This window comes from Fukomys damarensis, unplaced genomic scaffold, assembly GCF_012274545.1.
Source record: "Fukomys damarensis isolate Sample0158 unplaced genomic scaffold, DMR_v1.0_HiC HiC_scaffold_7, whole genome shotgun sequence".
NCBI classification, from domain to species: Eukaryota; Metazoa; Chordata; class Mammalia; order Rodentia; family Bathyergidae; genus Fukomys; species Fukomys damarensis.
The window spans coordinates 8,557,678-8,584,921 of NW_022900919.1; the positions used below are offsets into that span (position 1 = coordinate 8,557,678).

General features: G+C 37.7%; 1 protein-coding gene across 2 annotated transcripts in view; it reads right to left on the reverse strand.

Moving 5' to 3' along the window:
- The window catches only part of Lrrc28 (leucine rich repeat containing 28), a 112,992-nt gene that overhangs the window by 29,292 nt on the left and 56,456 nt on the right, over positions 1-27,244 (reverse strand). For both annotated transcript variants that reach the window (XM_010607855.3, XM_010607854.3), the window contains exon 6: positions 11,217-11,423. In XM_010607855.3, the coding sequence (XP_010606157.1) occupies positions 11,217-11,423 (207 nt within the window). The remainder of the gene's footprint in view (positions 1-11,216; positions 11,424-27,244) is intronic.

Sequence of the window (27,244 nt, forward strand, 5' to 3'; positions counted from 1 at the left end):
TTGCTAAAATGCAAAAGATCTCTAGTTGTAGATTTGCCTTTCAGAGCCTGGAGGAAGCCAGCTCAAGGAAAGCCGAGAAAGGATTCTTTGCATGGATTCATACATCAGTAAGGATTGCAGCCCACCAATTAAGCAGGAACACAGCCTTAGGGTCAGACAATCTGGGTCTGAATCCTTACTCTTCTACATATTACATATATGGCCTTAGTCTCTTATCTGTATAATAGGGAAAATGAAGCTGGCCTTAAGTTCAGTAAGTATTACTAGCAAAGTTTATAAATTATCAAGCAGAATTCTTGGCATGTGGCCTTCTCCAGTGTACGGCACTTATTATTCCCATTATTATTTGTAAGTGACACACTTGGAAGTAGGCACACTGTAGAAGGCCAATTAAGAGTGAATTCTCCTTGGCATGGACAAGGGTGCAAGTGCACTTCTATACTTTAGTTCACAGAGAAGCATTGGAGGCTACAAGCACCACAGACAGAGATTTATCCCCTCAAGCCAACAAAACAGAAGGGGCAACGACAGAGGAAGTATTCGCTTCTCCAACACACCACAAAAGAGCTTGTGCAAGTTAAATGGGGTGACGCTCAAAGGTCATTCTACAAAATTATATAAAAAGTTGATACTTGCTACTTCTTTTGCAGTCTTCTTTCCTAGCCTAGTTAAGGGGAAAATGAGTAATTAATGATTTAAAAATAAGACGAGGCTTACATATTTATCTTAGGTTATTAATATTCGAGAGAACTTGGTTTATACCTCCTGACCACCATTTAGGAATGCAACTTCTTTTCCTTTTTATTTTTTGATACTGGGGATTGAATTTAGGACCTTACGCTTGCGAGGCAGGCGAGGTGCCACTGAGCTAAATCCCCAGCAGGAATGCAATTTCTTGTTTTGCTTTGTACCGGGGATCGAACTTGGGACCTTGAGCTTGTGAGGCAGGCAGTGGCACCACTGAGCTAAAGCCCCAGCAGGAATGCAATTTCTTATTCATAATGGTATGACTGTTTCATGCTAAAGCTGAATCAAAGCTATTATCTTCAGTGTTCAAAATTATTATATATTAGCCAGCACAAGGCCAGGTGGACATGGGTGTTTAATACAGATAATTAAACCTTCCAAATAGCAAAATCTGATATGGAGTAAAAAGACAATAAGGAAATGACACAATATGGTAGGTTTGGAGTCAGAACTGAGCCTGAATCCTGGCTCTCCACTTACTGCTTCCTGACTCCAAGAGAAATACAATGCTCTGAGAATTTATTTCCTGTTTCCTCTGCCGTCTACTACCTATCTCTTAGACTTGTTATAAAGATTAGGCAAGGTTGATGGTGCCAAGCTCGATAACTTGCAAAATAATTGGAGCCTGGTGTATCTTAAGTCTTTTTATCTCCTTCTGAATATAAAAGAAAGATAGAGAGAGAGAGGATGGTAAAGAGAACCAGGCAGCTCTGCTGTTTTAACAGACATAGCACAGTCTGCTGGTGAGGGTGAAGCAACGAAATGCTAGGCAAGGTCACAGACTGAAAAGGCAGAGCTCTGACAGCCTCAAGAGGGCATGGTCTCTCTGCTGGCAAAGCCCCAAGCACCAGAATGGCATTTTAAACCATAAGGAGGCTAAACTATGAGTATTTGCTGCCGGAAAAAGCTTTGAGATAGTTCTTTTATTCTTAATACAGAACATTTTCACTCAATAATTAGGAAGAGACCATTTATCTACTAACTAATGAGGTCATTTGTTTTCTTCTTTCCATTAATGTTAATGCACAATACTCTGCAATAAGTATATCATACAAAAATATTTTTAAAGTTCTTATGCAAAAATGCACATTGTGTAAAATTTATAAAGCAAGGAAGGTGTCCAGCTGCATAGGCACCAAAGCCATAAAGAACTTTTTCATGGGACTTTTCAAAGTACTATACCTAATTTCCCTTTTACCTTCCAGAGACTCACAGATCAAAGTTTGTTACTTAAAAATTAGCAAAAGCTAGGGGTCCTGTACAAACTCCAATTCTTTTCATTTTTTTCAGCCTCAATGTTCTCACATATGCAGTCCACATGGCTAAAGATGGAACAAAATGCTCCTGTCTTTAGGCTGCTGTTCTTTTAAGCACAACTATAAAAGCAAGCAGGGGATGACAGCACAGGCCCCCAGCAGAACCGGATCTGTGCTTTCTGCACCCTCACCAGCAGAAAACTTGTCCCAAGGCGAATGATACATTCTCCCCCACAAGATGGCGGGGCACTGCAGACCCCTCCGTCACAGCAACAGACCAAAACTGGGTGGTGCAATGCTGTACCAGTGTTAAACCAATTATCACAGTTCAGCAAGTCAGAGATGTTAGGAGTCACAATTATAACATTTTTTTAATTACTAAAAAATGTGGGGTTTTCTACAATAAATTCAGAGTAACTTGCAGTGCATTCCAAAAGAATTTTTCAATTAATTTAAATTATAAATGGTGTCTTTTAGAATGAGAACACTTCAGCCACCTTTTTAGAATAGTGAAATTTTTAGTGCTAACTTCTTCAAATACACATATCACATACATATACAGACTCCATTAAATCTTTTACTCATATTGCTTCTGATATATTCAGCTTTTACAAAATTTCACAGTGAATTATAATTTAACAAGATACTTTATAGACAGTAGATAACTAACAATTGTTAAAAAAAATGGATTGTCATGTGTTTGTTATGACCAAAGCCTTCCTTTGCTGTTGGTTTAAACACTCATGCTTCAGCGTTTTTATATCTCTTGCACAGTTCAAGTAGCAAAGAAATAATAACCAATGGGCTAGGCATATGCTAGAAGTTTGGGGCCCAAAAATGAAGATACACTGAACCTACACTTTCTTACAATCTAGTGAAAAAGGAAAAAAATAATTCATATTGATGGCATACTTATGGGATATTTGTGGAATTATATATTTAAATGGATCTTCTTGAATTCTCACAATTGTGCTATGAAACCGGTGTGAATATCACTCTGTTGCTGAGACTGACTGAATAACGTTCCTCTGCTCAAGTTCACACAGCTATTAAATGGTAGTGCTGAGTTTAAAGGCACATCTGCCTGCGTCGACGTGATGTTTGCTAGTAGCCTCTGACACCTAATTTCTTGTTAAGCAGGGTGCTCCTACACAGTGGAGAGACGGCACTGCCTAGTAGGACCTGCGGGTACTGGGGAAATAAAAGGGCTGGTGCTGTACTCAAGGCAGTTAGGTGTCAGGATGTCAGAGTTGGGTCATGAAGGAGACACTGCCAAAGAGACAAGAAATGAATGAAGTTATTTCTTTGCTTCCTTTGAAAGATCGCAAAACTAGAAGGGCATTCCTGCAATCCCAGCTACTCAGGAGCCTGAAGCAGGAAGAGGCTGAGAGGCATGAGGACGGCAGTTCAAGGGTAACCCAGGCAACTTAGTGGGAGCCTGTCTCAGAATAAAATAAAAAGGGCCAAGTATAGAGCTCAGTAGTGGAACACTTGTCTTGTATGGATGAGGCCCTGGATTCAATACAGAGAGCATCTTGAACCGTGGCTCTGCTGGACTGGAGCCTGGTCCTTTGTTTTGTTTTGAACTGAAGAACTTTGCTGAGAATGATGACTGATGGAAACCCCAGATTCTCGCTTTTAAGTCAATTGACACCATCGTCCGGACTCACTAGTACTGCACATTCTTGTCACTATTCTAGAAGCTGTAAGTTCCAGAACCAAAATAACAAAAATTCTTTGCTGGCAAATATTCTGCTCATGGTTCTATCCCTCATGCTACTTCTTTTCCTAAACTTCACAACCATGCCTTTTAAAGAATGAATAGCACTTTCTTCGCTTTGTTTTCAATTGGTACTTGGAAGTCCATTTCTTCATATTCATCCTTTCTTGTTTCCTAAAACCTATTCTATTTTTTTAGAGAACAAGACACATTTGTCCACTCAAAGCTTACCTAACTTAGGTGTGATTTTCTCATCACTCATTAGCATAGTAAGTCAACAACTGTTCCACGTTGAAGAAGCCATATTAAATAATCCAGTTCATTTCTTAAGAAAACTTAAGGCAAGAGCAAGAGCTTTATGTAGTGAAGGAACAAAAAAACAAGGCACCATTTTAAAATAAAGGAGTGTGTAACCAGCACAAGGATAAAGAATTTTTTGTCACAAATTCTTGCAAAAGGAGCTCAAAAAGGAGCACTTAACATCCATTTACTTAATGAAGGTTTCACCCTGGAGTTAACTCTATTCCTGCAACACAGTCTCTTCGGATTTTGGTTAACAGACGAATTGTCTCCAGTTTCTTCCCACTGCTAGGTTTTGAACATTGTTTCATGACTTTCTTTTCTTCTTTTCCAGTACTTCTATTTCTTTTAATTTTTGAATTTCTTTCCATTCTTAAAATTTCATTTCTTTTGATACTGACCCACCCAACAATTCCTCCAGAACATAATTTAGTAACATTTTGTTCCCCTTTAGAAAACAGTTGCCATAATTTCTATCAAAAACAGGCCAGCCTCTGACTTCTAGGACTTTCTGTTTCTACCAGAATAAACTTGTTAGTACTGAATTTTATTTAAGGCCACAAACTTTGCAAATTGGTTCCAATAAACAATGGCCATAAAGGTAGCAGTCGTTTAAAAGACAGGCAAATACACTTACACTTCATTTGAGTACAGTTTACACTCATCTCTATGTCTGAGATTAAGAAATTATTAACAGATACACATATTGAAACACTGTATAAATAAGATCCAAATTGTATAACTGATAACATGAAATAGGAAGAAAAGGGCTAAAGGTGTAGGGGAAGTGGAAAGGGTAGGGGAAAGGAAATAAGGGAAAAGAAAAAAATATGAGAAAAGGAAAAAATGGAAACAAAGTCTTTGTAAATAGGGGAGGGTGGAGTGGGTGAAGGGAGGGAAGGCAGGGGTATGGGGAAAAAATGAGAACCAAAATCTGTCATGTAAAGGTGATGAATGTAACTGTACTGTATACTTTAAAAGCACCAATAAATTCAATAAGATTTTTTTTTAAAAGACGAAGAAACATCATATGGTACCCTACAAATAAATATAATTTTATGTTTCAGTTAAAAATAAATTTAATTTAAATTTTAAAATGAATTATTAGTTTCTACCTAGTTTTAATATTGATTAAAGACAAAACAGTTTTACTGTGAAAGTTTTTACTTAAATTTTTAAATTTACTTAAAATTTTTTCTTAAATTTTATTAATTAATTAATTTTTTTGGTACCAGGGATCAAACTTAGGACCTTGCGCTGGCGAAGCAGGCAGTAGAACCGCTAAGCTATATCCCGGGCAAAATTTTTAATTTACTTAAATTTCTTAGCTAAAAAAAAAGTCATAAACAGCAACTTCTACCTTTGCAAGCAAATATGGAGAAAGCAAGAGCAAGAAGCAAAAGAAAAAATAAGTACAGTACAGTCAACACATTTGTACCTTTTCTTATGCCATGTACAGTAAGAGATGGGATTTCAGCACATTCTGAAAAAACCACCCAGCAGTGACTTTCTAAAACTACACCACTAATTTGCCATCACCTATCTTTTCTACAAAAGGTATCCAATCCCTAGGAAGGAAAAACTACTACCACGACAAAACACGAGTAGTCTCCTGCTGTGTGACCAAGGGTCAGTTTTATGCCCTCATCATTACCAATGTGTGGTGCAGCAGTAAAGGACTGTCATTTGGTCTGTAGCACAAGACAGAATGATGTGCAGAATAACTTTCCCCACAAAAAAAAACATTTCACTGCTAGAATCTGTGAGGGACAGCTAACTTTGAGACTTGTAGCAAAACCCAGATAGCTTCTCATTAATACTGTCTACTAACTTTCAGGCTTAGTTTGTGGTGGTTTAGTTTGTCACAGACTATTCTGAAAATCTCAGTGTCATGTGCCAAGTGCTCTTGGTTAAAAATTTATTCACTGTTTTCTAAATAAACAGTCAATATAAACTCTACCTGTGGATATGGGCACACATTTTTCCTCTTTTCTTAAACTACAGAATTTCTTGGTGGCTAACGCATACTCTTCCACAGTTAACTTGCACACAGGCAAGCTAACAATCCTTAGATCTATTATTCAACATTAAATAAGCTGCAAACATTCCCGAATAATTGGGCTTATTAATTATGCAAAGAAAACCAGGAGCACCTGGTTAAAACAGAAGAGCCTTAGAGGAAAAAACTCTTTTCTTTGTATTTCCCTACACTGTCAGAAGCCAAAAGTTGAGTCACAATTCTGTGAGCTATTTAGTCAACAGAGCTGTATTGAATAGTCAGGAAGTGAAGTTTGGAGACCTTAGCTAACTTTCTTAGCACTAGGCTCGAGTGACTCCTTTTTTCCTCTGCTGATAGTCACCACTGTGAACAAAGCCTCTGTCTCATCTGTCACTCAATTGTCATGGTACAGTAGTCATAGGAGCATCCTTTTTGATACATCTTTTTGTTTGAAGAACACAGTCAAAGTATCTTAATGGTTTTGACAGTATTACAAGTGACTTCAGAGGAGCACACTCAGAAGGTTAATGGGTTCGACAGCATCACAAGTGATTTAAGTCACCCATATAGAACTTCTGCAGCTGTCTTCTGAAACAGCCATAATCTAACATCCTTTAAGAAGACCATAAAGACTAGTTTCCCCCTAAGTCAAACTTGTTTGGAAAGAAACTGAATTCAGTAAGTGGCTCCCAAAATAAGATTCCCACCTCTGTGCATAGGCAGAGACATCCTAGCACCCATTTCACACAGTTTGCAGGTTCCTATATTAGGCTCCAAGAAATATGGCTAAACATAGGACCTTCTAGTTTTGGAGAACTTCAGGAAGATGGGCAGTGTGTAGAGATCCCCAAATGACGGTCCAGAGGTACCCTGGCTTGCAAAGTTTCTAAGAACAGTTCTGTCCTGTACGGAAGGGGAGGACCAGCAGCCCTCTGCTTCATTGGACTTTCTCCCAGATAGTTCTTAGCATTAGGTGTCTTTGGTTTATTAAGAGCTCATTGAAAGATTTCAAGTGCATAGATTTAAATATTTTTTTCTTAACGACTACTGAATTCCCTTTTCGTTCCTGCCTTCATGGTGGCAAAACAAAATTTTTAAAAGAAAGTAAAAATGAATAAATAAAACCCAAACAATATGACTAAAAATATTGCTGGTATTTGGTCCACTTCAATTTCTCCATCCTCACGGGTGACCCTGTTTCCAATCTCCTGAAGCCTTCTTTGGGTAACCTCCCACAATACCTCTTTAGTTGTCTCATCCAATTCTTTTCAAAGAGTATCCAATATACCTTAGGTAGCAAGGCCACCAGAGTATGTATTGTTCCTTGGCCCTTTATCCTTCCAGTTCTCAAAGGATCAAGCCTTCCACTAGGGCAGAGCATTGCCTCAGGTAGGCTGCTTCCCTTATACTGGACAGTCACCACCCCCATGCTCTTGCTTGTATGCTTCTTTCCTATTCACAGGCTCTGTTCTGCTCTGACAGTGAGCCTGGCAAGCCGGGAAAATTCCCAGGGCAATGGGCAAACTGCTTCCACATCTGAGGCCATCCATAGCTCCAGGCCTGGGGGTTGTGCTTTCTTCAGCTGTGAAGAGATGCTTTTTTCAGAGCACAGCACAGATCCCTCTGACACCACTCACTCGTTTGTTATTGTTATGGCTGTGTCTAGATTTCCCCCCAAAGCCTCACGTGGTCATAGGTGGAGCTTTGTGGAGGTGGCTGGATCTAAGGTATGATGCTGAAATTAAGGATGTGATGCTGGTATTGATTCATAGTGAGATGCTAGGATTAAAGGTACCCCACACTGGGTGTGAGTGCTACCCACCCTAAGGGCAGGTAGCCTGGATAGAGTACATGGGAGAGAAAGAGGGATGCTGCAGTAGCTACTTGTCACTTGCTGCTTCTTCACTACTTTGTTGTTTGCTGCCTTCTGCCCACCATAAACTGTTTCTCCTCTGCGATGTCCCCCTACCATGCCACTCTGCCTTGGATCCAGCCAACTACGAAGTGAAAATCTACAAACTGTGGGCTACAATAAACCTTTCCTTTTTAACTTTGGGTGTCAGGTATTTTGTCTTAATAATGAGAAAAGTAACCAAGGCACCTAAACATAAAAATTTGTCCTGTAATAATTGTTCTCAACCCTAAATATTGAGTTCAGAAAATGAGATGCCCAGTTCCTTAGGCCCCTCCCCAGCATTCAGCATGGTGTAAAAGGAAGATAACCAAGTAAACAGGTGAGAGTGCCAAGGTAGAGAGCAGTCAGCAGTGTGCAGCACTCTGTCCTCACCAACAGCACTACTATTACCTATACCAGCCACTGCAAGTCTGATGCTCTCCTGCTGAAGAGACTGCGTCACTCCTAGGACCATAAACACCAGGAGGTCAGGTTCCAGGGAGAACAGATTCTCTGTATTCTTCCAAAACCATTGTCACCACAGCACATGCTTGACTCTGTCACTACTAAAACAGCAAGGCAGGAGTGGTGGAAAATGATCAAGAAAATGAGGAGCCAGGGCTGAGAGCTACAGTGAGCCAGGGAGAAGAAAAGTGGAAAGCTTGTGGGATTCTAGAAAGAGTGAGGGCTCTAGAGCTGGATAATAGTGTATGTGGCTATGAGGCATGAGAACGAGGCTGTGGATCAGGCTCTGGCAGGCTGGATGGAGCTGGTAGCTGTGTGCATAGGGTACAGTACAGACAAAGAGTATGTAATCAAGAATCAGAGCAAAAAGCCAAGGAAGCGAGTTGTTAGGACAACTTCAAAATCAAGGAACGAGCGGCCTTGCAGAGACTGAAAGGGGCCAGGCAACATAAGAAGAATTGCTGGCATCAAGAATGACCTAGATGACAGGTCTCTGGTCAATGTTTTTGTAAGATTTCTGTTGCTGAAGCATCTTCTGGAGCTACAGAAAGAAAGTAACCTGACTGATATATGGAGGGGAAGAAAAAGCACTAGCTGGGGATGCCAGGAAGAAGGAATGATGGGTGAACCGAGGCCGCTCACAGTGCCTGAGGAATACTAGAACACAAAATGGCAGAGCCAAATTGGGCACTGGAAATGGCTGCAGAACTAGAACGGTCTCGGTATGGTTCATCCATGTTCCCAAATGGAGTCCTCTCACAGAGACCCTGCCTAGAATATGAAGACAACATGTCAAGGTGGAAAGAATGTGTGACTTACAATCAAACAAACTCTAAATTCAATTCTGTCTCTGACTAGCTGCGATTTCGGGCAGGTTACTTAACTATTCTGAACCTCAATTTCCTCATCTGAAAAAATTAGGCTGTTTTGCAAGATTTTGTCATAAGGTTTTGTAGTAATTAAATGTGACAGTAACCAGAATACGTGGCCAGACCCAGTATTCAATAAGTGAAAGGTATTGTTATTCTTGCAAACAGCCATGGTAGCGTGTTGTGTGTAGAAACATTCCTTACATATATCATTAATGACAATAATAATAATAAAATTAGCATAGACAACCCTAGACCTTACAAGCTAATCTGTTTCTAGTTAACATCTGAAAATCAAACTATAAGACAAGGTTGTTTAAAAAAGACCTTTCAGCTTTACTCCAAACCCTGAGGCAATGCCTAAGCTTGATGTTATGCCACAAAGTGAAACCATTATATCTTTTCTTCTTTCCTCCCTCCCTTCCTTGGTCTTTGCCTCCCTTCACTTATGACCAGCACTGACTGTGCCACCCTGGAACGTACTTGGGAGGGACTCAGCCCTGGTACAGGCCACATTTTCATTTTCCTCAGGAAGTGGTACACAGGTTTGGGTGCTTGGTGTGGGGTGAAGGATGTCTTGAATATGAGAAAAGGGTAACAAAATTTAGAAGTCGGATGGGGTTATGTTCATGTCCCATCTTCTTATTGGAGAGCTATCTCCATTTGTGCAGGACTTTCTAACCTTTATCCATAAACCATCACCTTAGACAGGACAAACAGCATCATGCTGGGTTCACAGAGAGGAAGTGAAGAGCCAAGCAATTCTGGGGACTGACTGTAGGCCACTCGCTGTGAGGCGGCAGAACCTGGCCAGAACTGGGCCTCTGGATTTCTGACCTGATGCTTGCCCATTACAACTGTTCTGTAATCTCCGGGTCAGTGTAGCAGGTTCATTTATTTCTTAAAATACATTTATATTTGATATTGTTTTTATTCAAAAGCTCGAAGTTCTTAGGTACCTTGCTTTTGGACTGACTTTATTTGATTTTGTTAATATTATGAGTTTTGAATTTATATGTGGAAAAGTGATCTCAAATCCAATAATTGCTTATTATTATGTAAAATGATCTAACATTTTCATGAAGAATTTTAAAATGAAAATAATATGTGCAATATTTTATTGTTAGGAAATATTTCCTTTCAGGGACTAGTAAATCATTCACTTCAGTGCCTTCAGAGATAAATTATTCATTACAGAAATGCTTTTATGAGCAAAATCATATGATGCTTATTTGACAGTTTAGGGTTCTATAGGACTGCACATTATAATTTTTAAAAATTGGAACTTTTGCTTCTTACAACCTAAGAAAACAATTCACTTCTATGTGAAATAAATGTACTGCTTTATTAAAAGTTTACGTTGTTTGCCATAAACTATGTCAAAATGAGCCAACTACAGAAATCTACAGGGGATAATATGTTATTTATTATCCAAGGAGACATCTCAGGTTCAGTGGGCAGTTCAGCCACTTTGAAAGTCTTTAAAGTTTTGCAGTCAAGTTATCTGGCAATGTTCACCACCAACTTTTTCATCTAAGCAGATACACTGGTACCAGCCAGCTCTCTTTTCAGACTGTTCAATGTCATGTCAAATTTATAGTTACAAACACACACTTTAATTCCCTTCCCAGAGCAATTGTTTTAGAGCTCATGCATTTTGTCCCTAATTGAATTTTTAGCACCAATTAAAAAAAAAAAAAAGAAATCCCCAATTGAAATAAACTTCATTTATAATCAGGGAATGAAGCTTTGTTCATAGTAAAAATGGACTGAGTGAAGTATCTTCAATCTAACCAGAGAGAAACAAATTCATCCCAGTTAAAGAAACAGCTGAGGGCTCAGGATGTAACTTATCTAGCACATGTGTGGTCCTCGGTTCCATCCCCAGTACTTTAAAGAGAAGAAAAGAAACAGTTCCTTTTGTTCTGTCGATGTTTTACTTTACCATGTACACACGATCACTTACCGAGGGGCAGAAATGCGAGACGGTTTCCAGCCATGGAGAGCTCGCTGAGGCTGGGCAGCTGGCAGAGGTGGCGTGGCAGAGACCACAGCTGATTGCGGTCCACAGTGAGGTACTGCAGAGAAAGGCACAGGTGAAGCCTCTCGGGTAAAGTTAGCAAACGATTGGTAGAAATGTCTAGTGTCTGCAGCTCCTTCAAATCGCCAACCTCTACAATCAAAATCAAAATTAAGATAAATTGCACCCCAATTAACTTAAAGGGAATAAAACAAATTCATGATAAATGAAAGCAGTAGCTAGAACTATTTTTATAGACGTAAATGTGGAAGCAATGAATTTAGGGCTAGTGTTCTAGTATTCCTACTTTGGTGGGGTCTTTAATTTAGCCTGTCATAGAATTTCTAAAATCAGGAAAAGTACAGGCATGGGGGAAGGGGAGACACAAAGCAATGAACATGAACTAGAAATCTGTCACTAATGAATCTAAAGTCATTGCTAGGGTGAGCAAACAATCACAGTCAATTCAAGGAACTTGGTCTCTGCTATTCAATTTAATTTCTATCTGAATAGATAATAGGAGATTTGCAAATTATAAAATCCAAGTAACTACAGTGGTTCTTATGAACTAGACAGAAGACTTCTGAATTAAGAATTGGAGTGTCCTTTGGAAATTTCCACTACAATAAAGTTTCTCCTAAGATGAAATTAACATAAACAACATCTTTAGATACTGTCCACTATGCGGCTCATTTAAAGATTCACTTGAAGTGTTTGTATCCTATGAAGATATACTTTAGTTCCACCCAAATTAAATCCTTCCTTTACTCCAACATTCCCTCCTCACTGGTATCTATAGTTGCAGCTGTTCTATGGTGAGGACAATCGTGTGCTTGCCGAACCATGAAGTCTTGAGAAAAGACTGGGAAGTTCTTTACAAGGAACGTAGTTTTCCTCAGGGAACACTATCATTTTAGAGGAGGACATCTCCTCTATCCCAGGACAAAACATTCTATCCAGGCTCTTGGTAAGTACCAGACAGGAAAGCCAATTTTATCTCCATCAGGGACACTGTGTTAAAGACTGCGATGATGCTAGCTCTTGACCTCCTCCAATCTGGACCCCTTTCCTCTGAGGTTAAACTTTCTCATCCTGCGACTGCACTGTACCCCCCAGGGACATGTTAGTTGTGTTAGGGTTTGGGATGAGCATAAGCAAAATCTTCTCTATGGGTGACAGACCATATGTAGCCTGCGAAGCCTAAAAAGTATTTACCAGCGGGACATTTATAGAAACACTTTCTGTCTCTGCTGTAGTCTTACTGTAAGTTAAGAGCATTCTTAGTAACTGGTTCTTAAAAAAATAAAAGTAATATGGTGCCTGCCTCGCAAGCACAAGGACCCGAGTTCAATCCCCAGAAACAAAAATAAATAAGTAAATAAATATAATATAATAGAAGTGAAAAATAATCTCTAAATCTCCAAATAAGGGGAAATTTAAGCAACACACTTCTAAATAAAGCTCAGATAAAAGACGTTGCAAGGAAAATTAGAAAATATTTTTGATCAAATAAAAACACCAACATGAGATATCAAAATCGCTGGGATACAGTAAAGGAAGTGGTAAGTGGGAGATTTAAAGCTTTAATGCCTATATTAGGAAGAAGCTCTTAAGTCCATTTCATAAGCTTCCACTCTGAGGAAGGACAAAAAGTAGTAAACACTAAACACAAAGCAGAAGAGAGGAAATGACAAGTAGTAGAGAGCAATGAAGTAGAAACAGAAAACACATCATTTAAAAATCGATAATATATAAAAGTTTTCTTAAAGGATACAAATTGACACTTTTTCCTAGACTGACCTAAATGAATGAAGGAATGAGTGAAGGGATGCACAGAGGAAAAATGCACAGATCGCAAAACTTGGGAACAAAAGAAGGGACATCACTGTCAGCTTCACGGCGGTATTACGAAAAGTGGTAGGGAGAGTCCTTAAAAATTTAAAAATAGAAATTCCATTCAGCTCAGCTACCCCCTTTCTAAGTTTCTTCCCAAAGGAGTTAAAGTCATATTGCAGGAGCACATGCATACCCATGTTTACAGCAGCAAAAGTCATAAAAGCTAGATCTTGGAAACAGTACACATATCCATCAACAGATGAACGGATAAAGAAAAACTGGTATTTCCACACAGTGGAGCACTATTCTGCATTAAAAGAAGATAAATCTGAGGCATCCACAGGAAAACAGATGCAACTTGAGAACATAATGTTAAGTGAAATAAGAAACACAAACTTAAATATTACACGGTTCCTCTTATAAGAAACATATACAAAAGTCTGTCAAAAATGTATACACACTTTAGGAAAAGAAAAATAGTATAATGTTTTTTCAACGTGTTACTTTTGTATGGGGGACACTAGAGGATGCTGTATGTTGCATAAAACCCATTACACTGCTGCCCCTTAGAGAAGGAGTTGAAAATGTGCCGCAGTCTCGATGACCACAGTTACCCTGGCAGCAGTTCACAAGACTAATGTCTGGAAGCTCATGGTCACCAGTATGAGCACCTCTTGTAATTGGAGAGGCCAAAGGTAACTCATATTAATCTAATGATGTCTCAATAGATTTATTTTCTTTCCCCTGAAGGGTGTACACATTTTTGGGGCAGACTCTGTAGACAGACAGACGACAGAGAAACAGACAAACATAAATGACAGATCAATAGCTAGAGGGAGAAAGAAAGAAAATGAAGACAGATAAAGAGGAAGTAAGGAGAAGTTCAAATAACCTCCCATCTATCTATTAAATCTATCTAAATAATCCTTCTATCTGTTTTGCTGTTTCAAAAATATTTTAAGTGCTAATTTTTACTAATTTCTTTTGTTCATTGAAAAGAAAATTTTGTCCTTTTGTTTCTTCTTTGTAAGAGATAACCTTTTTTTTTGTCTATGATGTGGATTCTGAGTAACATTTGGGCCATTCTTTTAAAGATCATGACACACAATATAGTAACCATTGTTATTCTCTATTTTGTTATGAATTTTTTGTTTTATTTTTTCATGGAAATAAAGTGCTTTATATTATTAATTCTATTATATTAATTTAAAAAAACTATGCCAGTAAAAACATTATAAGGGCATACCATAAATAAATTTATTCCATCAAATTGGCAACTTTGATGAAATGAACATATTTCTGCTTGCCAAGTTGAAGAAATGTCACAGATACTAAAAAGGTGAATTAGAAACTTTAAATCTTTCCACAAAGGGAAGCCCTGGTCCAGGTGGCTTTTCTATTCTATTAAATATCTTTTAAAAAAATAATACCAATTCTTCACAAACTCTTTCAGAACTTAGGAAGATAAGCTTCCCAACTCATATGAAACCAGCATTACATTATTACTAAAGCCAAACAAAAACATCCTCAGAAAGGGGGTCATGACGGATCAACAGCCCTCATGAACATTTATGCAAAAAATCCTTCAAATATTAGTAAACAAAAGCCAGAAACACATAAAAATAATAGTATATAATGTACAAGTGGGACTGACAAGGTGTTGGAGGTTCCAGCAGTGGCAATAAGGAAAAAACAAAGAGAAAGTACCAAGAATGGAAAGGAGGCAGAAAAGCTTTCTTTATTCATAGCTGACGTGATCCTTAGACAATTCTAAGGGATTCACAACTGTTAGGACTAACAACTATTAGGACTAACAAGGACTAACGAGATATACATTAAAGAATCAAATGTATTTCTGAAAACCAGGAAAAACAATTTAGAAGTGAAATTTAAAAAATAATTATAGGGAGATCTTCGGAGGTGTTGGAAATCTGACGTATCTTGACTGAGACTGTATCACAGAAGGGTGAATTTTCTTATATGTTAAAATAAAAATAAAAACTAACTCAAGAATTTTCTTCAAAAATAAAATTATTCTGGAGCTGAGGATTTAGCTCAGTGGCACTGTGGCTGCATCGCAAGCACAAGGTCCTGAGTTTGATCCCTGGTACCAAAAAAACAAAAACAAAAACAAAAAAAACCCATATATGTATACATATATATGTGTGTGTGTGTGTGTGTGTATATATATATATATATATATATATTCCTATATATACATATTCCTAAATGTTCAAAATAATATATAGTTTATTAAAGCAAAACTTCAAAAATTGTCATATATCAATTACCTGAACTTAATAAATAAGTACAATAGTTATTTTTGGTATAAATTCACATAATTGAATGCATTTCTTAACTGTTTTTATTTCTAATACAGAGTCTCTGATATTTTTCTGTAGTGTCTTTTTTTCAATATAGTTTTGTGCTTCTTTTTCAGGTATTTATAATTTATTTTATCACCAATAAATTTAACATTGATATCTTCATAAATATTTATTGCCAGGCCATCTTCAAATTAATGAAGCATTACTGACATCAAGTCACACAGCACAGTTGTTTTGGAGTCCTGGTGGATCCCTACTCTTTTCAGCTGGGCCCCTTGGTTACCACATGTCTCTCCTGCTCAACCCCAGGGGAAGTAAACAGCACCTTGTATACCTTATTTCCTTAATGTCCTTGGAACAAGCCTAACTTCAAAGTTGTTGACAACATTTATTTTTATGCTAAATATATAACACCCTAAGACTTTTCAGCTTATAGAGTATTCTGAAAATTATTTCATTGTTATTATTTTCATAGTAATTACTTAGACTACGCATAAAAATAACATTAGGGTACCAATTTCAAAGGAAAAATCACCAAATCCCCTTTAAATCATCATTCTGGATGATGTACACTGACTGAACCTAAAATTTAAATGGATGGGAAGGAAGCCACCCACTCCAAGCCAAGCCAGTGACCACAGAGAGTCAATAACAAGGCTGGCTATTTTCAAACTCTGGCTTTTTCCGGAACCACTAAAAACAGCTCTAATTTAAGCTCCAAAGCACTCCTTCCTAAGGAGAACATACAAAGAAATAAAAAATATTTCCAGGCCAAATTTCATTCTCTATATGGTAAAAGCAGCTGCTCTGTATTCATTTGCTTTCTCTTGATGTAGAACATATATAATCTGTTATGCAGAAATAGATTCAACCCATAATCCTCTCATGGATTATGAATCGTGCAACTCTGGCTTAGTCAATTATTTACAGCACTGGCTCGCTGTAAACAGACAGACAAAAAGCATCTGTTAAAAAAAAAAAAAAAAGAGGTAAGTCTAGATAGAATACCACCATCACCAGAGAATGTGAGTAGCTGAAATGTACCCTAAAATTAAACAATATATATCCCAGAAAAAATATTTCTTTCTAATTTTCAGTTCATCATATTATACAGTATTCTAAATGTAAATTCTAACTACAAATTCCCTTGTAATTGATATAGTTTTAATATAGGAACAACTACAAATACTCGTGTTTATGGCTAACAGAGAAGGGCTCCTGGAGACAGATACCTTTCAAAAAACTGGGCAGGACTACTTCTCTCAGCCAAATGAAAAACAACTCAGATTTACCTGAAATTGTCTATCTTGACAGAGGCTAAGGAGGCCACACAACCTGGAGTTAACTGCAATCATCAAGCAACGCAACTTTTTAGACATTACCTATAACAACTGCAATCAAATCCCAGATACAGTCTAAAGTCATTTAAACATAAAAAAGTAGAAATTTTGTATCATTATGAAAAGAGTTTAACCTACTTCTCTGACATGGGAATTAAAATGTTTTGACACTTTAACTGAATGTACAGTCGCGCATCACTTAACAATGTAGATATTTTCTGAGAAATGTACCATCAGGCCATTTTGTCCTGTGGATATCACAGTCTGTTGCTTACCATCCTTTGCCCTATGACACAGAACTGAGATCTTCAGGTCTTCACTTCACAGTCCAGGTAAAACCAGGGAAAAGTGAGCCTATGCCCAGCTTTACAACTGGGCCTGATCTGGCTGTGAGGAAATTTTGTCCCCTTGCCCCCCACAATGACTATTCAAGGATTGAGTAAGTGACCAAAGTCAGGCCTCTGAAAACGACCCTGAATGACACTTCCGCTAAGGGATCCTCCACACAGTCAATTGCAAGAGCCAATGGAAGCCAAGTGACATTGGGGCAAAGGGACAAAAACTTCCTCAGAGAGTCCTTGACTTTGTTAATATAGTGTATTACATTTATTGACTTACGTATGTTGAACCATCCTTGCATCCCTGGAATAAATCCAACTTGGTCAAGATGTATATTCTTCTTAATGATCCTCTGTATTCTGTTTGCTAGTACCTTAAGGACTTTTGCATCTATATTCATTAAGGAGATTGGCCTGTAGTTCTCTTTTTTGGTTGCATCTTTCCCTGGCTTGGGAATCAAAGTGATACTTGCTTCCAGGAATGAATTTGGAAGTATTGCTTCCCTTTCAATTTCATTGAAAAGCTTAAAGAGTAAAGGCAGTAGTTCTTCTCTAAATGCCTTGTAAAATTCAGCAGTGAATCCATCAGGACCTGGGCTTTTCTTTGTTGGTAAATTTTTAATTAATTTTCAATTACACTATATTAACAAAGTCAAGGACAAAAACCATATGATTCTCTTGATAGATGCAGAGAAAGCATTTGACAAAATTCAACACTCATTCATGATAAAAACCCTGAAAAAATTGGAATAGATGGTCTATATCTCAACTTAATAAAGGCTATCTATGAAAAACCAACAGCCAACATCATATTAAATGGCGAAAAACTGAAAACCTTCACTTTAAATCAGGAACAAGACAAGGATGCCCACTATCACCACTCCTCTTCAATATAGCTCTGGAAACATTAGCCACAGTAATTAGACAAGAGAAAGAAATTAAAGCAATAAAGATAGGAAAGGAAGAAGTTAAATTGTCATTATTTGCTGATGATATGATACTCTACATTGAAGACCCAAAAAACTCCACCAAAAGACTTCTAGACTTAATTGACACTTTTAGCAGAGTAGCTGGATACAAGGTCAACACCCAAAAATCAATAGCCTTCTTGTACACAAATAACAGACTCACTGAGAGAGAAATTAGGGAAACAATTCCTTTCACAAGAGCATCCAAAAAAATGAAGTATCTAGGAATCAGTCTAAGAAAAGAAGCAAAAGACCCCTACACTGAAAACTACAGCACTCTGCAAAAAGAGATCAAAGAGGATATAAGAAAATGGAAAGATATCCCCTGTTCCTGGGTAGGAAAAATCAACATAGTGAAAATGGCCATACTACCAAAACTACTATACAGATTCAATGCAATGCCAATTGAAATTCCAACACTATATTTTACAAAATTAGAAAAAAAGAATCCAAAAATTCATTTGGAACCAGAAGAGACCTAGAATAGCAAAAGCCATCCTAGGCAACAGACACATGGCAATGGGTATAACAATTCCCAATTTGAAACTATACTACAAAGTCACTGTGATAAAAACAGCACGGTATTGGCAAAGAAACAGATCTGAGGATCACTGGAACAGATTGGAAGACACAAAAACAACTCCAGATATACTCACCTACCTCATATTTGACAAAGGAGCTGACCGTCCCCACTGGAGGAAGGATGGCCTCTTTAATAAATGGTGTTGGAAAAACTGGATCTCAATCTGCCAAAGATTAAAACTAGACCCTTATCTTTCACCATGCACTAAATTAAAATCCAAGTGATTAAAGATCTAAATATTAAAACAGAAACACTAAACTTGCTGGAAGTTAGGCAGAACTCTTGAAGACATTGGCATAGGAAAAGACTTTATGAACAAATCCTCAGTAACATGGGAACTAGCAGAAAGAATCAACAACTGGGATCTCATTAAAAACGGAGGGCAGAGGTAAGGGGAAAAAATGAGAATCAAGATTTGCCATGTAAAGGTACATGATCCCAACAATGAATGTAACTGTACTGTATCCCTAAATGTACCAATAAACTCAATAAAAAAAAAAAAACCAAAACTTCAAAGGAAAAAAAAAGCTTCTGCATTGCAAAAGAAACTATCAACAGAACTAAGAGACAACCTACAATGCGAGAAAAAAATTTTACCAGCTGCTCCTCAAAGGACTATTATCTAGAATATATAAAGAACTCAAAACCAGCCCCTCCCAAATATAAAGACCCAATTCAAAAATGGGCATCTGAAATGAACAGACATTTCTCAGACAAAGAAGTAAAAGCAGCAAGTAAATCTATGAAAAAATGTTCCACATCACTGGTCATTTGAGAGATGCAGATGAAAACAACACTGAGATTCCACCTCACCCCACAAAGAATGGCTTCTATCAAGAAATCAAACAATAACAAATGTTGGCGGGGTTGCGGGGAGAAAGGAACCCTTCTCCGTTGTTGAGAGTGCAGATTGGTGCAACCACTATGGAAATCAATATGGAGATACCTCAAAGAGCTGGGACTAGAGGTTCCATTTGACCCAGCTATCCCTCTGGTGGGTATCTTTCCAAAAGAATTAAAAGAATCATATCACAGTGATATATGCGCACCTATGTTTTATAGTGGCATATTTTGTAATAGCTAAAACTTGGAAACAGCCCATTTGCCCATCAGTTGGAAACTGGATAAAGATGTGGTTTTTCTATAAAATGGAATACTACTCAGCCACAAAGAATGAGGAATTAGATTTATTCATAGAAAAATGGATGCATATGGTGGATATACTCCTAAGTGAAATAAATAAGCCACACGTGTAAATACCGAATCGTTTCTCTGGTGTGAAAAACTATAATAGTACATAAGATCCTAATGAGATAACTGACAATGTGAAATAGGAAGAAAAGGGCTAAAGGTGTAGGGAAAGTGGGAAGGGTAGGGGAAAGGTAATAAGGGAAAAGAAAAAATATGAGAAAATAAAAAGAATGGAAATAAAGTGTTTGTTAATGGGGAGGGGAGGAGGGGGTGAAGGGAGGGCAGGGACAAGGTGAAAAAATGAGAACCAAGACCTATCATGTAGAGGTACAAGATCCCAATAATGAATGTAACTGTACTGTATATCTAAAATGTACCAATAAACTCAATAAAAAATTAAATAAAAGCAAGCCTACATTCGGTGTGGTGGAGCACACCTGTGATCCCAGCACTCTGAGAGGCTGAGGCAGGAGGATTTCTAGTTGAAACAGTGACTTAGCAAAACCTTGTCTTAAAGTAAAAAAATAAAAATGAAAATAAAAATGGGCTTACAGTTTAGCTCAGTATGAAGGTCCTGGGTTCAACCTTCAGTACCGAGAAACAAGAAAACAAACACACACAAAATATTGAGCCTATCACTCACTTAGCTATATTACTCTATACAAATTGCTCCCTGAGGTCACATTTTCAACATCTGTAAACCATTCCACAGGTAGTAACTGGAAGAAGACTGGAACATAAAAACCTTTTACTAAGACAGTATTTTATTGGGTCCACAGAAACGGGAGAGCACTCTGAAAGTGTTACCCACAAATGATGCGTCCAGACAGAGGTGTCACATGTGGCTATGTAGGTGAGAAGTGAGTGAAATTTCACACTCACTCCTCAGTTTCATTAGCACCATTTCCGGTGGTCTGTAGGAGGCCACACCTGCCTAGGGGCCATTGTTCCAAACAGCAGAGGCCCAGGAATCGCCGTCCTTACAGAAGGTTCTAGAAGATGGCACCGCTTCTGATGCTGACAGGATGGGTAAACCAGGAAAGTTGTTTTGCTCTTAAAAGATTAGAGTGGGTTTATCAAGTACTTTTTTGATAACAGAAACTCAATGAAAAACATCGATGTTCTTAAATACACAAGTACCACAGGTGAAAACCAACTTCAACAAATTGGTCAAAGCCTCCTGGAGTGACCACTGTCTGTCCCTTGCCTGTCCACAAAGTTGTGGACAGTAATCCAGTTGTTTAGCTCTTGCTTGCTTTGCCCTAGAAGATCGAAATAGTTCCAGGGACAGCGTCCACTGTACCTTTGCAGGAATGTGCATGTGCTCCTGACTGGGACACAGGGGCACACAGTATCTCTTTGCTGGAGGAACTAAACTATAAACTAAAATGTGATTAACATACTATAGAATGATATTTGGACCTTTGTGTGCGGAGGGCTGAATAAAGGCAATTTTGCAGGTAGGTTTGTCCTTTTGAGACCTTTCAGTCATTCTAAATTAAGGACAAAACAAAAAATGAGCACATATGAAGCCCTTACTTTGTGGGTAATTTTACGAAATGGATAGTGACCAGGTCTGAGAAACTCACTGTAACTCACCATTGCTTTCCCCAAAGTTCACATGTTACACATCGAATCACCAAGTTTCTCTGTTAATGGGAGCTGGAGATGGGGCCTGTGGAAGGCAGACAGGGAGAGATTTGGGCAGGAGGGCGGGCCTGATGGCACTGGTGACTTTGCAAGAGGAGAGAGCTGAACTAACACGGTCTCACCACTGTGTGAGTTTGACCCCTAGTGCCCCCCGCAAAAAAAGACAGTAAGTCAGATCAAGTTCCTTTCCCCTAAACTCTGTCCTGGCTTCCCACAGCATGTCAGAAAAAAAAATTTTTGGTGTTATTGAGGATTTAACCCTGAGACTCTCCACTGAGCTACCTCCCCAACCCAGTCCCCCTTTTTGAGAAAGTGTCTCAAACAAGCTGCTGAATTCCCTAGGCTTGGTGCAAACTTTTAATCCACCTGCCTCAGTTTCCCAGAGTGCTGGGATTGCAGGACTACACCATGCCAGGGTGTCAGTAAAACCTTAAACGTCATCTTCCAAACTACACAGCCGGCTTGATCAGCCCTGACCTGCCTCCCTCACTGACCTCTTTACAATCTAATAATCCTATCCTTCTGTCTGGTTCCCCAAACATCAAAGCAGTACTTTTTCCCTCAGAGCCTTTGAATTTGTTATTACTCTGTCAGGAACGCTTCTTGCCCAATTCAATATGCAGACTCATTTTTTTTTCCTTTGTGATTTTGGACATGCATGTGTGTGCACATACATGTGTACGGGTGCGCTGGGGATTGAGTCCAGGGTCTTGCACATGCTGAGTACATATCTACCAATGAGCTACACTCCCAGCCCACAGCTTTGGTTTTTTGCTTTTTTCAGTACCAGGTATTGAATTCAGGACCTTGTGCTTGTGAGGTAGGCGCAGTACGACTGAGCTAAATTCCCGGCCCCTACAGCCTCAGTTTTGAATGCCAGGATGTCAGGAAGTCACCATCACATGTGCACAAAGCCCACCCCCACCCCTACCCCCTCACCAGGTTCTTGACCTCTCAACTACAGCTATTTACCTTGCCATTTGCCACAGTTTGTTTTGTTAGGCTGTTTTGGTGTCTTCCACTTCAAGACGAAGTTCTAAGAGGAGGGACTCCTGCTCTAGAAAGGTCTGGTACATGGTAGGTGCTCAATAAATATTCCCTAAAGTAATGCATTTATTGTTTCACTTGCTAAGGAGGCACAGATAGGACATGCAAACCTCATGCCTATCATTCCGATGTGTTGCTTAGTAAAACTAGTACTACAATCAAACCCTGCTACTCAATTGCTTTGAAACTCACCGAATTTGGTACTTGACTCATTTTGACATGAAAATTTCATCCTGGTGCTCGTTTAGTACTTGACACACAAGTGAGAACTCAATTGGTGTTGACTGCCTTGTGACTCGATACCCTTCTTGGCCAAAACATGTTTAGTAACCCTTGGGCCTCTGAGAATGAACTGATGATCAAGGTACCGCTGCATGGTGGACCCTGGAGGGGACTTGCAAATCCTTGAAAAAAGAAGTGTGAAACCCTAGACTGACAGGTCTTCACATCATGATCCAGTAAGACGAAGGGGGCGAACACACAGCATCAATGGCACAAACAGCACCAGTGCATTTCTCCTGTCTTCACTCTTAATCATGTTAACTTGCATGCATGCTCTGGTGTAACAGTTAAGTGTATAATGTACTTGAAAGGAACCATGAGGAATTCTGGGTGAACCATGAGGAATTATGGGTACAGCTCAGCAATAGAGCATTTGCATAGTATGCACAAGGCCCTGGGTTCAATCCTCAGTACTGCAAAAAGAAAAAAGAAAAGAAAGGCACCATGAGTTTAACAAATATTGAGAGACTTGCTTGGAAACTGTGCCTGGATTATATTGGCTCTAAGAGATAACAGTATGTAAATCTAAGTGAGAACATATGGTTAACACTTTGAATATTCTTAATATTACTTAGGGCCTGATGGCATAGGACACAACTGTTCATAAGCACAAGAAACATGCTATATATTCATGACTTTGAATGTGTGGCCAGTTATATTTAATAACAAATGACCACAAGTGAGAATAAAATTAATTTCAGAAAGTACACCGAAAACCCTATTGTGTTTGTAATATAAACAATATACTCCGTTAAGTTCAAAAATCAAATTAACAATTAAGAAGCCCTCTTAACAGTATCTATTATATTTATGAAAGATAATTAAACATCAGTTGGGAACTTTAAAAACAAATGCTTCTAAATACATGACATCTAAGAACAAAATAAACTGATGATTTAAATATTTATGTCTAGTTGTCAAGCTTGCCAAATAATTCCCAACAGAATTTTAAGTGTTAAAGATACTACTTCACAAAAGAAAATCACTTTGTTTTGACATTTTACCTGGCACTTTATGTGTGACTGAATTATGCACTAGAATCTGTCAGTATTCTTCAAAATAATTTATTTCTCAGGTGTTTGCTGAGTTCTAACCAAATAATCAATTTGGTATTTGAGGTACCCAACAATACACCACTGAGAATATTATAGAAGACAAAAACAAGTAGCTAGAAAGCATTCTGGCTAACTGGCAATTGTAACTATCTGCTAGAAAGAAGAGAGAAGAAAGAATACGTCTTCTTCAGATACATTCTTTGATTTTTAAAAGCATTTATTCTAAAACTTGGCATCTTTGTTATTTTGCCTGTATTTGTACATGGATTTCTACTTGGAAAAACTCTTTATCTTCCTCCACCTGAAAGATTCATGGAGGACCACATGTGCAGATTTTTATTTCATGTTTTATTTTAGTGGTTGTCTATTTCACAGATTTCTTCTAAGTAGGCTTTTTGTCTCTTTATTGAGGTAACACAAAGGAGTGTCCAGGTTTTGACTTGAATGAAATCACTAGGTGTCCACTGTTGGGCTAAAACTATTACAATCAGCTTCAAGAAATATCACAGCATCACAGTCCAGAATAAAATTATTTTATTTTATTACTTTGCAGAGAATGACTAAAAGCAGTCCATATTTTATTCTCTGACAAGAATGATATTATGATGACTGCTTTCATCTTACTTTCTAAACTCAAAACAAGAAGAAACTTTAAAGAGAAAATATTTAGTATATATACATTTCATATTACCAAAATGATTCATCGCAGATTATTTCTTTGAAATTCCCATAAGAACAACTACTTTGAAGAAGAGAAAGTAAATGATGACCCCCACTGACAGAATATTTAAAAACTACTGAAGAGACATAGGATGTACAATACACAATTCATGTGGTTCAAAACTCCTTTAATTAAAAGAATGCTACATTAAAGTAAAACTTTGATTTCTAAATACATACTCTTGGTAAGAAACGATAAGAAACTCACATTATCAGTATCTACTTGAAAATTGTGCATTACAGGTTTCTGAATTTGCATTTTCAAAAAAAATTGTATTAGAATATGTTTGTGGTACATGTTAAATACATTTGTTATGGGGAAGTGGTACATATACATATTGCATCCTGATCCTTTTTACTTCCCCTTGAATTTGCATATTTTGTTTATCAATAGAAATACAAAAGCAAGAAGCCTTTAAATTTATTTGCTATTTGTCATTCTGTGTAATGAAGGTAACTATCAGCAGAAATTAAATAAAAAGTATTCAGAGGTGATTAATATTGAGAAGAGAAATGAAGTTGGGCACAGAAAAATGTCAACTACAAACTTTCTTATGAGGTTTCAGGTTTTCTTTCTATGACCAGGTATTATTTTCATGAAAATGATAATTAAAATAATTATGTGCTAATATGGTAAGTATCTCATCTTACACTTTAGGATTCCTTAGAAAGGGAAATGCAAATTCTAAACACCTATTACTTTTCAAAATGTATTTATTTTATGTAGTAATGACCACACAGGACCTGCACTTTGGTTCACTGAAATCCAATGCAACACAAAACACCAGTTTAATAAATGTGTATACACAGTGCTAATACACAATGTACATCGCTGCCACAGATAAAGTCATTATAAAATGAAAAGGAAATTTCAGTCAATATAGTTTCTGTCAAATATAATATCACAGAAAACTGTACCTCTGAGAGCATATAAAAATGTATTTCTTTAAGTTTCAGTTTTATTCTCCAGCCTTTGCAAAGATTCAGAGTGCAGCTGCTTTGCTGTGTGCCAGTCAGTACATAATCAGTATATACTGGAGTCCAAGGTCTTTTATTGTGCGTTACATCTTTTATTGTGTGTGGCACTAACAAATCTTCCAAACACAACTTAGTAACAGGAAGTAGCAAAACAGTGGAATGAGAAGAACAATGCAAACTTGTAAGCACAGAAAGAATGGCAAACAATTAAACGTGAACAGAAGAAACACTTTAGGTGCAAATATAATTTCCAAAAATATTAACATTGCCGAGTTAAAATTTATGCTCTACTCATCCTACTATTTGAACTGGCAATTTAGCAAAACGTAACAAATTAGGTAAAAACCACACATACACACACAGAAATGAAACTTGAAAAAAGAACTAAAAAAATGACCATATATAATTTCTACCTTTATTTTAATAAAACTAAATGTTTGTAGTAACCGCGCAATAGTTACAGCTGAGCTTAGAAACCACCTTACGTAGTGTTTACTCCAACTGTTCACATACCCACCAGTTTAGAGCAGTGTTCCCATGGTCTGTCAAGCTTAGGACAACAACTGCTACACGGTTTATCATAATGCATGTGAGTATAGTAAAGAGCAGTTATCTAGTCAGGACACCCACTTACTTGTGATCCGTCAGTGGGTTCCCATTCATTTGGCCACAGCACACTTTTTTTTATTTTTTATTTTTTTTTGACAGAGCATGTAGAGGTTTGGAAAATGCTGATAGTCTACATTTTAAGGCATGTTTCCCCCTACTACTCTGAAAGAAAGGCCTAAAAGTCTAGAGAGCAGTTCTATTCTTTATTTTTCCTTTTACAAAGGAAGAGTAAAAATGAACTATTTTGGACAGTGCTCAAAGAATGAAAATGGGACAGTAAACCTCGGTTTATTTTGGCAACAGTCACTGTAACACCTGAGCACGTCCAACATTGGTGAGGTCCTAATTATTATAACTCTAGACTGTCATCTTAAAAGAAAAAACCTTCCCTGTTATGCAAGCTTCTATCAACCTTGGTTGTTTCAACAAAACTCTGCAGATATTAATTTTATCCTTGTAGTTCTTCTGAAGTTTGTTCAAAGAGTTTTCAAATGAAGTCTTATCTCAAATCTGTCTTTATAATCCTCTCCATCACCTATCAACTTTCCACTTTCTTCCCTCAGGCAAACAGGCAATCAATCCCTTACAGCCCATGTTCGCAGTACAGTAGTCATAATTCAAAAGTGTCTTGTAACATATGGAGTAAGCCACAGCCATAATCCCCCTTAAATCCCTCCAAAAAATTTGTGACTTCCAGACAAGTGGCTTCTATCATAAAAAAGTCCCAGTCAGAATACAGTACTGGTACATGAAACTATGAAAGAAGGACATTCTTGTTTGAAATGACTCAAAAAGAATATTTACAACTATTGTTCAAGTAGGTAGTAATATTTCCATTGTATTTACTTTCATTAACAAACAAAAATGGTTATATTTTATGAGTGACTAAAAGTAAAACTGAAGTCCCAGTCAGTACAGTACTGGTACATGAAACTATGAAAGAAGGACATTCTTGTTTGAAATGACTCAAAAAGAATATTTACAACTATTGTTCAAGTAGGTAGTAATATTTCCATTGTATTTACTTTCATTAACAAACAAAAATGGGGT